Genomic DNA, 17,291 nt, shown 5'->3' with positions numbered 1-17,291 from the left:
TAGAGTAAGTTCTATCATAATAATCATAAAAATTATCTGATAGACAATTTAGAAGATAATACTGACACTTGTAAGAATCCTCGTCATACTTTTCAATTTTTTCGTAAAGAGAAATAAGTTCTTCATCATTCATGGAAGAGTTATCTACTTTATTTGGATTCTTCTCAACTAACACATAAGAAACATTGAGAAGACTTAAGTAGAATAGTACTTTACCCTTCCATCTCTTAAAATGAGTACCGTTGAACCGAAATGGCTTGTTAAGATCTCCCACTTTGATATCCACGGATTTTTCAATTGTAGCCATTTGAATCTCCTTAAAATTGTTGATGATAATACAATGAAATTACAATTACAATTGAAAAATAAAATGAAAAAATAAAAATATCTTCGGCTGAGGCGCGAATATCTCGCTCTCTTTATAGAGATTCAAGCCCACTGCAGCAAATCTACCGGTCCAGCAGTAATCTTTCTGACTTGTCCCCTCCAGGATACAATAGCCCAATCACGTCGTACAACTCAACAAACTCTGGACAAGATGTTGAGTCCAAAGCTCCACCAAAAAGAAGAACACCTTCCTTCAACTAACAAACTCTTTTTTTTTCTTACTTTTCAAAAACTCTCTAAAGTATATATTTTTCTCTCTACCCCCAAAAGCTAAGGAAGACTTCTATTTATAGTTTAGAAAATCATCCTAGAATTGAATAGGACATGAATGGGGTAGTAAAATAGGTAGATAATGGAAGAATTATTATATGGAGGTTACATTAGTTATAAAGGAAAAATTGTGGCCATATTCTTACCACTAACTGATGTGGTTTAAAGGAAAATTTAGGCCAAAAACGGAGAGGCCACTTCTGCCTATATGACACTAAATGAAAGAAGTAAATGTGATAAATGGATAAAGGAGTTTCAAAGGCATTAAACTTCACATTCTGCCATGAACATGGACCATTTCAAAGACACATTAAAAGCAGCACTTTAATATATTAATTTGTAATATTAAAATGCTAAAAAACACTTATAGAAGTAAATCGTTCTTGGAAAATAAGCCTTTTCTTACTTATTTTTTTTTATATTTGATACATATAAAATATTTTTCGAAAAATATTGTATATAATCTAGTCAAATACTATGGAGGTATGATGATGAGAGGTGGGCCGGGGTAGGGTGGTGGTGTGTTAGGAGTGAGGTGGGGAAGAAAATAACCCACAGAGTGGGGAAGAAAATAATCCACGGACTTACTTTTTGTACTCTCATCAATGAAATTATTTTTAAGAACTTAGTTTATAAAAAAGAAATCTTAGCAAATAGCAATATTTTTTAAAATATTAAAACCATCCAAAAATATTTTCCTTCCTTTGAAACACACCCCATAACTTTGTGATGCCTATGAATAGTCATAGTTGACCTGACCACCAAGTCTCAATTTTCAACTCCCAAAAAGAAAGTATTTTGACTCGATTGCTTTTGCAATCAAAACTCTAATAAGTCGGTCAAAAAAAGGTGCTCCTCAAAAGACCTACCGCTGCATTAAGAAAATGAAAATGAAAATGATAATGAAATGTAACATGCACCAAAGTGAGAATTTGACAACAATCTGACACCTCCCATCTAAGTACTTATCTCCATACCGGATATTTCTAAATCAAGTACTAACCATCACTTTTGACAAGTAGTACTAACATAATTTAATAATTTTTTTTTATTATAATAATTATTTCAGTTGGAATTTTTTTTCAAAATTGAATCATGAAATTGTACCAAAAATCAACAATATGTCCTCAAAATTCCATAAATTAACTATATTATCAATTAAAATATATAATTAACTACCTTTTGTTTTAAGAAGTATAAAAATAAATATCAAATAATATATCTAAGAAATTTACTAAATAAATATAAGTTCTCTTTTTGCCTTTTGTAGAGAGCTTTAACTGTACTCTTATTTCCATAGTGAATAATTCTAGATCAAGTACTAACCATCACTTTTGATGAGAACTAACATAAAGACATTAAGCTTAAAATGGAAAATGCCTAAACTCAATTAGGTAAAGTAAGCTAGATTTTTATAACAACCTTAGATTATATAACGAGATATTTTAATTTTGTACGCATCTTGCAATAACAAAATAAGGCAATAAAACGTTATTTTATTAGAAATATTTAAAAACAATTTCATTTAAATAGTAAAATCCATTATTGTTTTATCAAGTAATATTTTGCTTTTCATTTATTTATAATCTATTAAATTAATATGTGCTTAGTATACTAACATGAAGACACAAAGCTTAAAAAAACATGAAGACACTAAGCCAAATCTCTAATTTCACGGAAAATAAAGTCTCCCTACTCGTATTAGTTACAATAATTTAAAGTTTGTGAACCAAAATTCGAGTTACAATAGAGTATTATAAAGATAAATTTGATTATATCATGGAAAGCCGACAAAATATTTTATCTTATTGTAAATATATCAATTAAAGCGTCATTTATTTAGAAAGATTTTTATGAGTGTAACTGCTTTACATCACATTTATTGTATACTCTAATAAGTTGCACTTGGTACTAACCAACACAATTTAGTGCTAACATGACGGTTCAAGCTGAATTTATGGTTCACAAAAATAAAACATTCCTGCTCGTTAAATTTATTCAAGATTACTAAATTCTAGATTCAATTTGCAATAGATTATACATCTGAATACAAATAATAAAACATTATCTTATTATAAATGTTAATTAAAATATTGTCTTTTGGATAATACGGTTATTTTACTCGCTCGTTGAATTTATTTGGGATTTCTAAAACCTAGATTCAATTTGCGACAAATTATACACTGAATAAAACGATATCTTATGATAAATGTTAATTAAAGCAAGTGCCTTTTAGATAATACGATCATATTGCTCAGTCGTTAAATGTATTCAGAATTTTTAAAATCTAGATTTAATTCGCAACATATTACACATCGAATACGAATAATAAAACGTTACTTTATTATAAATGTCGATTAAAGCAGTGTAGTTTAGATAAACGATCATATTATCAAGTAAGAAATTTACTTAAAATTGAAACAAACTTAAACAAAATAAAATAAGGATACATAGAATCATATCATCAACCTAAATTAATTATGGATTGAAATCTTCTATGAGATTTTTCTTTTTACGTAATAAATTAAAAAGAAAGGACAAGCTCATAGAGTTTAACATTGGTAAATAGTAAGTTGTTACAAAACTCAAACAAGTAATATTATGAACATTACAACCTCTCTATCTCCCAAAATAAGATAAGATCAGCATATAATTCTATTATTTCCAAGTTCGTAGAATTATACTGGATACATTATTGCTGTTGTTTTAATAATATGAACTATTTATTAATTTACCTTATAAGAAAACAAAGTGGAAGATGTATGTAATGTAGCTTGTTAGGTCATCGGTTTGTGCTTCTATCTGTCATAAGTGTAGATATTACTCCATTAACTTAATAATAATAATAATAATTCTTACAAAGAAAAAAGAAAAAAAAAAAGGAAAAATAAACGCGGCTGGTAATACACCAAAAGCATTTTCCTTTCTCTTTCTTCATTTCTCTCTCTCTCTCTCTCTCTCTCTGCTCATAGTTTTTGAGTTTGAGCTTTACAAAGATCGATCCAAGCTTTAAAAAAAACAGTTTTTTTTTTCTTCTTAAAATCCATATCAGTTTTTTTTTTATTTATTTAATCATTTTTATTGTTGGGTTTTGATTTATTTAATTTTTCATGAATTAAAAGTCAGCTGGGGTTGGTAAAATTTGCTGGTTTTTTTTAAGGATCTTGATTAGTTGAGCTGAAAAGTTTTGAGTTTTGAATAAATGGGTTTTGAATTTTGTGTGTTGTAGTTGAAGTTTAAGGCCTTTGGGTGTGTAAAAAGTGAAAAATCTTGGAATTATTTATTTGAATGATTTCTGTTGGGAGTAGAGATGGAAGAAAGAGGATAGGTTTAGGGTTTGATGTAATGATGGAAGAAACCGAGCTTGAAGAAGGAGAGGCTTACTGTTATGATAACAATAATAATGATTCAAACATTGACCCTGATGTTTCTTTCTCTTACCTTGTGAGTTTCTTCTTTATTCTTTTGCATTTACTGTTGACCACTCTTGCTATGTTTTTGTTGTTGTTAGTGTTGATCACTCTGAGTATGTTGTTGTTCTTGTTGTTGTTGTTGTTGTTGATCACTCTGAGTATGTTGTTGTTGATGATGATTGTAGTTTTGGACTTATAATTTGAGATCGAAGCATTATTAGTTTTTAGATTCTGTTGTATACTCTATTTAATTGTAATTGGTTCATTTTAGCTCATGTCTTGATCAATCTATATACTGTTGTCTATCTGTTGCAACTCCAGCTCCGGCAACGGCTGCTCAATATAATTAGTGGCCTAAAACCAAATTTTAATCAGAGGCTTGATAAGGAAATGGAAAAGGAATGTTATTAAACCTCGGGAATAAAGAGGCTTGATGTCTTTAGATTGAAGCATATTAGTTTTCAGATTCTGCCCCATACACTATTTAATTGTAATTGGTTCATTTTAGCTCATGTCTTGATTAATCTACATATTGCTGTCTGTTGCTCGGTTTAATTGTCGGCCTAAAGCCATACTTTAATAAGAGGCCTTCTGATGTCTAAGGAAACTTAATAAGGAAATGGGAAAGGAATGTTGCTAAACCTTAAGAAAAATGAGCAAAATAATTCTGATAGAAACGGGAAGGTAATTAGCTTATATTGAGAAAGAAATTTAGCTTAATTGTTAACCAAATTCCATTACCAAAATACAAAAATAACAATTAACTCAACCAAATCCAAGAAAGTAGCATAAAATTTGGAACGTTTTGGTTTATAATTTTGTGGCAGGCAGGTGGAAGATAGTTGAAAAGAATCTCCGTGGCGTTAATAATAATGTATTTCCTCTGTTCCATTTTATATTGACCCCGATGTTTCTCTATCTTACCTTGTGAGTTTCTTCTTTATTTTCTTCCGTATAGTATTGATCATAGTTATGGATATATAATTGAGATCCAAGCATTTTTAGTTTTACATTGTAATTTGTTCGTTTTAGGTCATGTCTTGATCAATCTACCTACTGTTGTATAATTGACGGCCTAAAGACAAACTTTAATAAGAGGCCTTACCAAATGGGAAAGGAATGTCCTTAAACCTTAAGAAAAATTAGCAAAAAAATTTCAATTGAAACGGGAAAGTAATTAGCTTATATTGAGAAAGAATTTTACCTTAATTACTTCAAATCCTCAACCAAATCCAAGAAAGTAGCGTAAAATTTGGCACCTTGTGGTTTATAATTTGTGGCGGGCGGCGGAAGATAGTTGAAAAGAATCTCCTTAGCATTAATTATAATGTATCTCCTCTGTTCCTTTTTATATGACACTCTTTTCATTTTAGTATGTTCCACAAAGAGTAATAACTTTCCATGTTTAGAAAATGTTTAACTTTAAACTTCCCATCTTATCTTTATGACATACTCTAATTGTCATGGAAATGTCGTGGCATGTTTAAGACAATAAGTTCTTAGGGTACTTTTGGTATGTGTCAAAAGTCTGTCTTTCCTTAAAGTCTGTGTCTAGTCCAACACTACCATGAAGTTGACTACTGCCAAATACATTTAAGTAAAATTAGGTGAGATTAAATTCAAGAATTCACCAACAGCAGAAAATGTTGATTCACCAGTGTCTAAATCAACTTTTCTCAAGCCATATAAACATCTTTGTAAATCTTGTGCGATTAAACGATATCATAGATCTGTGTTCGAAAATTGACAAGCCAACAAAAACCTCAATAGTAAGGGGCAGTTGGCTTTGTGTTGGAGGTGCTCCTGATTCTCCCGGTTAAATTGTAAATATACTTATATGCTTCAATATGGTTACTGTTGTGTTCTTTGAAAGCTAAAACGCAGCTAGCTGTGGCAGCCACATCACAACATATCAATCAACTATGCGTCAACCCAAACTAATTGGGATCGGGGATTTATGTGTAATACTTCCGTTCTATTCATTGCAGTATTAAAAAAAAATCTCTTTTAAGGCAAAGGGGTTCTCTAAAACTGGAAGTTCGTTAAATCTCAACTTAACCCTACACTGATATATATATTTAGCTAGACTAAAAGATACAGAAGAATGTGATAGGATTAAGTTTGTAATTCTATTGCATTTAGAGAGAAGTGATTAATATCATTCCAACATTGATATAAAATTGTGTTAGAATTTTTCTCTAATTCGGAAATTATAGTACTCCTTTGATGTGATTTATCATGATTTTAAGCAAGAATGCATTGACTCTGTCCAAGTACTGTGATGTCGGAAAAACCCAGCATTTGCTCATTCTATTTTTTGCTTCATGACTTCTCTATCTAGAGTTGGTTTAGGGGCTAGTTAGTGAGTTGATGGAAATTTTCTGGTAAGTGTTGTGTATTAGTGTTTATAACTGCATTACGCACCTCTGATGGCAACACTCTTCCAGTTTCTCATGTATCTATTCTTTCATTCTGTCAAGGATGAGAAACTCCACAATGTTTTGGGACATTATCAAAAGGATTTTGAAGGTGGAGTTTCAGCTGAGAATCTGGGTATGTAATACCAGAAGCACAAGTTTGCAGTGACGAGGCTTATGCCATGAGCTGATGATTGTTGATTTTGCATTTGTTGACAGGGTCAAGATTTGGCGGGTATGGTTCATTTTTACCTACTTATCAGCGTTCTCCCTCTTGGTCTCAGCCAAGGACTTCACCAGAAGCCAACAACAATAACAGACAAATAACACCACACAATCTGCTCCCTGAGGTACGTAACTTTTGAATGAATCCAAATGATTTTCTTATATGCTAGTTTACTGCAATGGAGAGGTAATATGTTTTCATGTTGATATTCTACTTTTACCTAGCAATATGCATCTTTCAATTATACAGGGTGGTCGACAAACCTCGTTAGGATCATCATGCACTTCTCTGTCAGGAAGACCTGTAGCATCTTCTGCCCGTTTACCTGCACTTAGGGCTCCACAATTCAAGGGGGAAAGAAATTCTGCCCAACCAACTACTCAAGCTGCAGACTCCAATTCAAAAAGTGAAAAAGTGAAGAAGCCAAGAAAGGCCTCTGACCTGAAAACGCTTAAGGTGCGTATCAAAGTTGGCACCAATAATTTGTCGACCCGAAAGAATGCAGAAATCTACAGTGGGCTTGGGCTTGATGACTCTCCATCATCTTCGCTGGATGGTAGCCCCATGGACAGTGAAGGGGTATCCCGTGACGTTCAGGTTTCCCCAGATGAATCCCCTACTAGTATACTTCAGGTGAATCTTCCCACAAGCATTAAGTTTTTGCTTTGTTTTTCTTCTTTCTGGTTTAAGCTAACCTTAGCTTCTGCAATTTTCTTAATCAACCCATTGGAGCAGATTATGACCTCACATCCAATGCGTGATATCTTATTGTTATCCCCCCTCTCAGACGAGTTGATTAACCTGACTGAAAATGAAAAGATTTGGGGAAAATGTGAATATGAAGGGAAGAAAAAGGCAAGCCTTGAAACTTTGACATTAGCGAACGGTACTCATTATGCAAATGGAGAAGTTTCAGAGGCAAGAAAATTGAAAACTTATGACAAAGATGCCTTGGCAAAGGGCAAAGGCTATGATAATCAAAATGGTAGTGCCTTGTCATCAAAAAAGGAGATCGATATTGATGGTCTTGCCTGTGAAGAACTTGTTTCGAAGGCTTTGAAACTCCCTCTTTTATCTAATCGAAACCCTAATTTTGCTGATCCTCCAAAAGATGCAGAGAAGACAGCTGACAGTTCAAAAACAGCCTCTAAGAGTAAGACCAAAGAAGCATCCTCTGAGCGGGTATCCAAGAAATCATTGCTGCCGGTCGCTGCAATGGACACAAATTCTGTTGAAGGGTCTGGTGGAAAGGTTTCCTCATCTAGGAGAACTATGGAAATTAAAGGGACATATTGTAATGATCACAGCTCAGGATACTTGAAGAAAGAAGGCAACAATGAAGAGGAGGAAGCTGATGATTCATCCAACAATGGGCAGGCTAAAGACGGGAATGTACCAAATGTAGATGCTGTTAGTCCCCTCAAGCAGTCATCTCGTCAGAAAAGCTCCTCCAACAATGAGGATGGAATGAAACTGGCTCTTGAAAAGGAACTTTTCGCATCTGCAGACACAATGAAACCCATAGGAAATCAATGTCATAATGCCCAAAGTACAGAGGTATTAAAAGAAAGTTCTGTTGCTGATTTGTCCATAGCGTCTAAGGGAAAGAAAACCTCTTCTAGCACAAACCTTAGTGATTCAGAGGACTTGAAAAAGAACCTAGCCAGGGATAAATACAAAGAATTCTTTGGTGACGTAGAACTCGAACTAGATGATGCTGAAACTGGTTTGGAGCAAATTCATTCAAAGGAAATGCTCAAGGGTTCTGATGCAATCAGTAAGAAGAGACTTGAACGTAATAGCTCGATGAAGGAAAGAGTTAATGGTAGGAAAACTGAGAAGCCGTTTGCTTCCGCGGAGTATCCTAAGTTGGCTTCAACTGGGGCTCCTCACACCGTCTGTGAATCCAATCCCGCTGCACCTCCAGGAGCTGGGGCTCCTGTAGTTAAAGAAGATTGGGTAGAGTGTGACAAGTGTCAGACTTGGCGTCTACTGCCACTTGGCACTGATCCTGATAGTCTCCCCAAGAAGTGGGTTTGTAGATTGCAAACCTGGCTGTAAGTTTTCTCTAACCTTGCATTCATCTGTTTATCATGATTATCTGTCTTGTATAAGTAATTTTTCTCTATCAGGAGAAGTCATATTCTTTAAAGTAAAGACGTATAACAATAGATGTTACGTTGAAAGTTTATCATGTTTATACTAAATCGTTACGACAGAAAACAATATCTGCTATTTAAGATGTTTTTTTTAATGCTAATTAATTATCTTCATCTTCTAGGCCTGGAATGAATCGCTGTGGTATCAGTGAAGAAGAAACGACGAAGGCTCTAAGAGCTCTTTACCAGGTGCCGATGAGTGGTGCTACCACCCATGCTTCTGACAAAATATATAGTCAGCATGAATATCCTGGTGTGGCCCTCTCAGGAGTAACTTCTATTGACACGTTGCATGCCAGCCAAGACCACCAAAAAGCAGGTATACAAGCTGCTGATGCTGTTGGGAAGAAAATTTATGGATCAAAAGGTGTGTCAAGTGCAACAAAACAGGAAGGTTCACTGTCATCAAACGGTGTCAAAAGAAACCATAAGGGGACCCCAAATAGCAGAAGCTCGAACGGAACTACTAATTCTCCCGCTGATGAAAATGGGCATCAACTGGTGGGCCTGCCAAGTAGCTCAAACATAGAGAAGCTGAGACTTAAACAAAAAGAGAAGAGAAGATCACTTGAGAACCATTCTGATGGGGGTATATTGTCTGAAGCTGTCATATTTTGAACTTGATGAAATCCTTGAATTTCTGGAACTTCTCTTTACTCTATGTGACATGTTTTGCAGGTATAAAAAATTCGAAGATGAGGAACACAAGTGAGACAGATTTGGATGGTTCTACAGCTAAAAAGTTCAGGAGAGATGATGTACATTATGATGACGACCCCATTGGGGCAAAACTGGGACATAGCTCAAGCACTGGTTTGTCGAACAGTGGATCGGAAAAGGTTAGGGATAAATATAAATACAAGAAGTCAAAGGCTGATTCATTTAAAAATTTGGCTTTAGCAACAAATCCAGAAAGCCATACTTTGGATGGTTCAGTCAATAAATGTGACAGTAAAGACTCCCTTAAGAAGAGAAAACGGAGTGAATCCCAGGATCCCGAGACACAACCTCCCCGAGAAATTATAGAAGAGACACGTGATAACGGACGTAGGAAAGAAAAGAAAGCAAGGGTCTCTAAGTCTGAGGGAAAAGACTCCAGCAGAAGCAGAGCTAGTGGAGGAACTGATGGAAAAGGTAGAGGTAAGGAAGAGCGAGTCGGACAAGATCTAGATAGCACTCTATCTCAGCGAAGTGCTGATGCTGGAGATTCTTCAAAAAGGGATTTGTCTGCTTTGCAGCCTTCTGTTGCAGCCACTTCGAGCTCTTCTAAAGTGTCTGGTTCACATAAGAACAGAGCTAGTCTTCAGGAACTGAAGGGTTCACCAGTAGAATCGGTATCTTCATCTCCTTTCAGGATTTCAAATACAGATAACTGTTCATCAACTAAAAGGAACACCAAGAGAAAAGACGATCACAAGAATGCTAGTTCCGTTCCCAGTTCTACACCAAGAAGGTTTTCCAATGGCAAGGATCATGGAATGGAGTCGTCTGGACTTGATTACCAGGAGAAAGATGTCCATGATGTATCAGGTGCTAAAATCAAAGCAAAGATTACAGGTTCTGATTTTGCTACTCCTCAGGACACTGATGTAACGGGTGATCCATTAGGTCAAGCTAATCAATATGCTTGCATGACAGAGAACCCGGACCAAGGCCTAAATAATGAAAGAAGGAACAACAGTCAGTTACATAATAATGGGGATGAGAAGGCTTTGTTGTCTCAGCATAAAGAAAAGAATCGTACTGTCAGATCTGATTCTGGCAAATGCAAGACTAAGGATCCTGATATTTCAAATGAATCTTCAGATCGAAGAACAGATGAGGGGAAATTGACATCCGGAAGAAACAAGATTGAGGATAAATCTGGTGCCGGTCCTGATAGATTACAACAAGGTTCCAAGAAAGATTGTTTTGGAAAATTGTTGAATGAGAATGCTAAAGGAGATAATCGATCGAAATTTGGCGATCATGATGGTGCTGAAGTTAAAGTAGATGTTACGTCCAGTCTGGATAAAAGGCAGGCTCGTCTAACTGATCGGGATGATGGGAGATCGTTTAGGAAGATTGCTGACAAAGCAGAGAAAATTGAAGTACTTGAGAAAGGGAAGTCACACTTAACATCTCCTTCAATAAGAGGTCAGAATGAGACAGTTCCATCTTCACAACCAGTTCCTGCTTTTGAAGGAGAGATGTTGAATGCTTCAAAACAGGGTAAAAAGTCTGAAAGCCACCCTGGAAACACGCCTAATAGTTTGCGACACTCTACTCCGCCTGCACATAAGGTTCGGGATAGCCCTGCTCGGAAGGATTCTGCAAGTCAAGCTGCTGCGAATGCTATTAAAGAAGCCACAAACCTTAAACATCTGGCAGATCGCCTCAAGGTTTACATAATTTTCCTTCATACAAGAAAAAGAGGGGGGGCGATGATATGCTTTATCATTTGCTCTCTTTTGTTTATTTTTTACTCATTTGTGTTGGCATAACTTGACCTCTTGTTTCAGAACACTGGGTCAAGTGAAAGTACAGGTCTCTATTTTCAAGCAACCCTAAAGTTTCTCCATGGAGCATCCTTGTTAGAATCATGCAACGACAACACCAAGCACAGTGAAATGAACCAGTCAAGGCAAATTTATAGCAGCACTGCAAAACTGTGCGAGTGAGTTGTCTAGTCGTTGCATCAGTTCATTCATTGTTACCCTAATTGCACAAATTCATAAGTGGATTTTACTTTCGTACTACGTCGAAGTGCAGGGCTGAGATATCTAAGCTGTATTCTTTAATGAACTAGTTACGAGAATAAGCTTTTGCTTACAGATTCAGTAAAGGGAGTATAAAGTTGCTCAAGAATGATTGAGAAACAAGAACCCTCTTGCTAGAATGAAGCTTAAATTCGATTCTCTGTTCTCTTACAATCTTCATTCGTTATCACGAACTTTATGGGAACCCTACTCAATACTATGTTTTCTGTTCTTTACAATAGTAGCATTTTTTGGTTAAGGATTTGGACTTTTTAAAATGTCACTGGAGAATTTTTGTTACTATCCGGCTTTGTATTGTACCAACAGATTTGTCAGTTGTAATTTTTGAATGTAACCTTATTAACTTGTTAGGATACTGTCCTTGTTGGAGAACCGACCATCAGTTGTAACAGTAGCAGATATAACTGTATAATTTTGGTGCTATTAATGGTCTAATCTGAAATAATACCAGTTAGTGATATATTAGTTCATATAATCATTGGAAATAGGTTCCTTACCATGCCACGCATTTTTGAAATCTTTGTTGACCTAAACTATTTTCTTGACATATTGTCCTGTGATTACTGGGAGCTTTTAATTTTCCACTCACAAAGAGAGATATGCACTTTGGGATAACATAATTGATAATACTACTTTGTGATATGTAAGAAAAACTTCTTTTGTTGGATGCCTTTTCACACATCTTATTTATATTCTATTCTCGTAGTGTATAATCCTAAGAGTCTCTTGTTCCGGAGAAATTAGTTGTTATAATGCCAAAGGAGATCCTGAAGTACTATAGAAATTCCAAATACCAAGTAATGCTGATTCTGGGACTTAAATCTTGTTATATTTATAGGTTTGTTGCCCATGAATATGAGAGATTGAAAGACATGGCTGCTGTTTCACTAGCCTATAAATGCATGGAGGTCGCGTACATGCGAGTAATCTATTCCTCTCATTTCAATGCAAACAGATATAGAAATGAACTACAAACAGCCCTGCAAATTTTTCCTCCAGGTAATTTGCTAGAGATTCACCTGTAAAATATATATCTTACATCATGATACCAATTTTATTGTAGACACTTCCACTTGGACCGACACGCCCCTTTAGACTGCTAGTTTAACCTTTGATGTTACTCAAGTGGCGTGGTGCTTTATATGGGTTGACAAGATGTTCTCAACTTTTTATTCGTACTACATTAAACCATTTGTGTAATGCTTTCCTGTACCTGTGAATTGTCGAAGATAAAAGATGAGTCGGTCATGGCTAGATAACTCCAGAATTTTTCTGAGGAGACTGAAAAATAAAATATTTCTTTATAAATAATTGGTTATAAAGTTTGTTACTATACTGGCTTTTGCCCCCCAAAAAAGGATGTCTATTACAATTTTATTCCATTTTAATTCCAAGAGAAAGATGAAAATACGGAATGTTAAGTTGTGCAGTGGACGCAACATTGTAGAAGGATTTAAATTATTCCTAAATCATCATTACAATTGACATAAATAACATTTATCTCTGATGATCAATGCTGCAAAGGGATTTTCTTCAAGAATTATCAATTATTGGGTATTAGTAGTATATATGTTTTGACAGTTGTAAACAATTGATCCCTTGGGTTTTTTATTAGAAAAAGTAGTATTAACTTTCGGAATATTGAAGATTAAAGAGTTGACTGGAAATTAGTACTGTCCATCTTTTTAAAGAAATAATAGCTAAGAGGAACCATAGCATTATTATGAATCAGCTTACCAAAAGTAGTTTAATTAGTGATTTAACTCTTTTTTATCAGGAATAAAAGTTTAACAAGGGCAAATAACATTTTTTTTTTCTTTTACTTTAAACAAAACAGTTATATCTGATTAGTATTGATGAAGTGTCTTGGACTCTCTTATTAATGGAGTGGACCTCTTTTTAAGGGTTACACTTACTGGATTTCTTATCATCATACACTAGGTGAATCCCCCTCCTCTTCTGCCTCGGATGTCGACAATTTGAACAATCCAACTATGGTAGACAAGGTTGCCTTGGCGAAAGGTGTTGCTTCTCCCCAGGTTGCCGGAACTCATGTTGTCTCGGCCAGAAACCGTGCCAGCTTCACGAGGCTATTTAACTTTGTAAGTATTCATAAATTTCAGCTCCATTAATGAGCTATAGCCTGCATGGCCAAGCTTCTAGGAAGCCAAAAGTGCTTATTTTAGAAAGTTGGTGTGTTTGGCCAACCTTTCAAGTAAAAAGTAAGCTTTTGAGTAGTAGCAGAAGCCTTTTTTAGAAGCTAAAAAAAGTAGCTTTGTCTCTGAAGCACTATTAGAACATTGGCCAAGCACAAAGTACTATTCTAATATTGGAAAAAAATGTTTTCAAATTGATTAGCTAAACACAAACTGTTACTTTCCAGAAGTATTTTTTCAAAAAACACTTCTAACAAAAAGCACGTTTCAAAATAAGTCTCAAAAAAAAAAAAACACGTTTCAAAATAAGCAGATTTTGGAATCTTGGCCAAACAGGCTATTAGTCTTCTTGAGTGAATGAGATCTCTAATCTAACATATTTTCGAAGGAGAGAATCATTAGACCAGATAAAGTAGAGAACTATATAATGTTGTCTAACTCTTTTATTCGTCTGGTTTAATTGAGTGAATGACAGCATCAGACCAGTTAAAGTAAAGAACACCATATTTTATCCGCAATGTTCCCAACAGAACTGAAGTTTGATGACTTCTCTTCCAAGGGATGGAATATTTATTTTTCTATTCCCTTGATTGTCATCCACCAGGTTGTTTGGGCAAAGGGCATAATTGCAAAAATGCTTATCTCTAAATAAGTCCAAACCTTTTACATGCATCATTACTTGAGAACTCATGTTCTGAATCTTAATTTTGATCTGGCGATGTTCCTTTTTCTAGTATCTTAAGTTTGATAAATTTACAGGCACAGGAAGTTAATTTAGCAATGGACGCCTCCAGGAAATCACGTGTTGCTTTTGCAGCTGCTTATCCTGGACCCGGTGATACACAGTGTAAAGAGCCTGCATTATCCGTAAAGAAGGCCCTCGATTTCAACTTCCAGGATGTTGACGGCTTATTACTCTTAGTGCGAATCGCCATGGAAGCTATCAGCCGTTGAAATTTAAGTTATAGCGCTGAAACCATGGGACACATCTTGAACCCGTTCCTCCATTTGCTGTCAATTGAGCAGATGTCAGAAAGAGAATCTCTTGGTGGAGGAATCATATATACCTATCATGTTATGAGTTCCGCTCCCAATGCCCTTGTAAATCTGTACATAGGTAAATACTATAGTTGGTAAGATATTCTCAATACAGCCAGTCACAATCTCTTGGTGGAGGAATCATATATACCTATCATGTTATGAGTTCCGCTCCCAATGCCCTTGTAAATCTGTACATAGGTAAATACTATAGTTGGTAAGATATTCTCAATACAGCCAGTCACAATCTGACAGAAATAAGGAAACTTGGTGATGCTGTCGTAAATTCATAAAATTGCAATGCTCGTTGCCTCTCCCAGATCGAAGGTAAAACTGCACGAGTAATGTACTTTTTCCATATCTCAATTAGTTTATTTAGTTTTCTTTGCGAGTCGTTATCTGATCTTTATTACTTTCTTTTCCTTGATGGCAACTACAGATACATTTGCAATCGAGACGGCTTATTGTTAGCTTTCGACTTGTAGACGGAAAAAATTCAAAGAATACACTTCCACAACAGCACATAAGAGTAGCGTGATTAGTATATATGGTTCGAGTTGATTGATGAGTTGTTAAAATTGACGAGACTCGGAGATATATCTATTCTCCCTGTATGTTGAGAGAATCATCAAATTTATCATGTACAAAATGATAAAAGATTATTCCCATCTATAAGAATCGGAATTTTGTGTTGCAGGTCAGCTTAGGGGAGTCATAAGATGAGATATGCAGTTGTTGCAAGCAGTTCTGCATTTGTTAATTTCTTCTTGATGAGAAAGAAGCCCATGTAAGAATCTAATGCTTTATTTTTTGCCATTGGTATCTACATATAACCTACTACTCTTTTTCACTCAATTGGATTTCATCTTACAGGGAATTGAGAACTGCAATGGCAGCAGCAACCAGAGTTGCTTACTACCCGCTAGTATCCTACCAGAGCCATTTGCTCTTCTTTTCCACAGTTGGCTTTGTTCTACGTCATTACTGACAGTGTTAAAAACTTTTCACTATCAGTGTACTTTGATGTTGTCCTTTGAATTCTGATAGTAGCCTATAGGTTAATTACCATTTTTACCAAGTTACTAAATGTTATTTATTATAAGATGTAAATAGTAATCACCTTATAAGTAACTGGACTCTGTAAATAAATTTTACACCTGCCTCCAAGGTTTAACTCAGTTGGCATAGGTTGAGGAACTTGTCTCTTACGTACAAGCAAACTAGTCCGCTATGTAAGAGGGGCCGAGTTTAGATGTATTTTTTGGTCATAATAAAATTACACCATTGATGCTAGAACACTTTTCTTTATGGGTCTTTTCCTTGTAAATTTTTCTATTACAAGCTTTTATATGTTGTAGAGTGAAGTACCACATGGATGGATATATACATACTAGCAAATTATGCCCGTGCGATGTACGGGGCTCAATATGATTAATTTGGTTACTCAATTTAGTTAATCTTTATGATTTGTATATTTTGCAAAGGATATCACGATTCTCCTTAGTGAGTTTTCATATTTTTTTTCTTTTTGTCTTATTTTTTCCCTTAATTTTTCAATTGTTGTTAAAATTTGTCTTATTTTGGTTATGTTCGTCTCTTTTCATATTTAGTAAGTTGATAATTCAAATATCTTACACGTCAAGTTTATAATCACAAGATTCAAAGGATATTTTATTATATTATACACATTTTTAATTTAGAACCACAAGATAGTTTATCTTTATTTCTTAAACTCCGTGTCTAGTCAAATGTAGACACTTAAATTGAGACAGAGGGAGTAGATACCAAATGAAAGGATAATTGAGACACTGTGGACACGTGCGGACTTAAAAAGTAAACACACAAGAGGTAGTATTAATGTTAAACTTCTGAAATATACACATGTTAGTCCTGACTTAGAGTACAATTTCAGTTGCTTTTTGTACAACTTATTGTTGCTGTGTTCGTCCACTTGGGGGTTTGTTGTTAAAAAATAAAAAAATATTGTCTTATTTTGGTTATGTCCGCCTCTTTTTATATTTAGTAAGTTGACAATTCAAATATAATCACAAGATTCAAATGATATTTTATTATATTATACACATTTTTAATTTAGAACCACAAGATTTGAAAGTCTCTTTATTTTTTAAACTCCATGTCTAGTCAAACGCAGACACTTAAATTGAAACAGAGGGAATATATGCCAAATGAAGAAAATGAAAAGACAATTAAGACAGTGTGGACCTGTGGGGACTTAAAAAGTAAACACACAAGAGGTAGAATTAATGTTCAACTTCTGAAATGTACACATGTTAGTTCCTGCTTAGAGTACAATTTCAGTTGTTTTTTGTACAACTTATTATTGTTGTGTTCGTTCACCTTGGGCGTTTATATATAAGAAGAAGAAAAATATAGAATAGAAAAATAGACGTATATTATTAATAATGTGGCCAAGTAATATGAGACGAATGGAGTACTTCATTTATT

The 17,291-nt window shown here is 34.8% G+C and overlaps 1 protein-coding gene across 1 annotated transcript; it reads left to right on the top strand.

The window, feature by feature from the left end:
- Window positions 1-3,596: 3,596 nt before the first annotated feature.
- On the top strand, window positions 3,597-16,121 carry LOC132609065 (cysteine-tryptophan domain-containing zinc finger protein 3). The gene is made up of 14 exons (XM_060322895.1): window positions 3,597-4,101; window positions 6,551-6,623; window positions 6,707-6,837; window positions 6,963-7,346; window positions 7,449-8,770; window positions 8,995-9,461; window positions 9,551-11,253; window positions 11,374-11,528; window positions 12,470-12,630; window positions 13,573-13,733; window positions 14,547-15,152; window positions 15,265-15,436; window positions 15,523-15,612; window positions 15,699-16,121. Exons 1-11 carry the CDS (start codon window positions 3,946-3,948, stop codon window positions 14,739-14,741), a joined length of 4,908 nt encoding a protein of 1,635 aa, XP_060178878.1. The 5' UTR covers window positions 3,597-3,945; the 3' UTR covers window positions 14,742-15,152; window positions 15,265-15,436; window positions 15,523-15,612; window positions 15,699-16,121.
- The last annotated feature ends 1,170 nt before the right edge of the window (window positions 16,122-17,291 follow it).

Source organism: Lycium barbarum, chromosome 9 (assembly GCF_019175385.1).
Source record: "Lycium barbarum isolate Lr01 chromosome 9, ASM1917538v2, whole genome shotgun sequence".
Classification (NCBI taxonomy): Eukaryota; Viridiplantae; Streptophyta; class Magnoliopsida; order Solanales; family Solanaceae; genus Lycium; species Lycium barbarum.
This window is presented reverse-complemented; position numbering and strand designations above follow the sequence as displayed.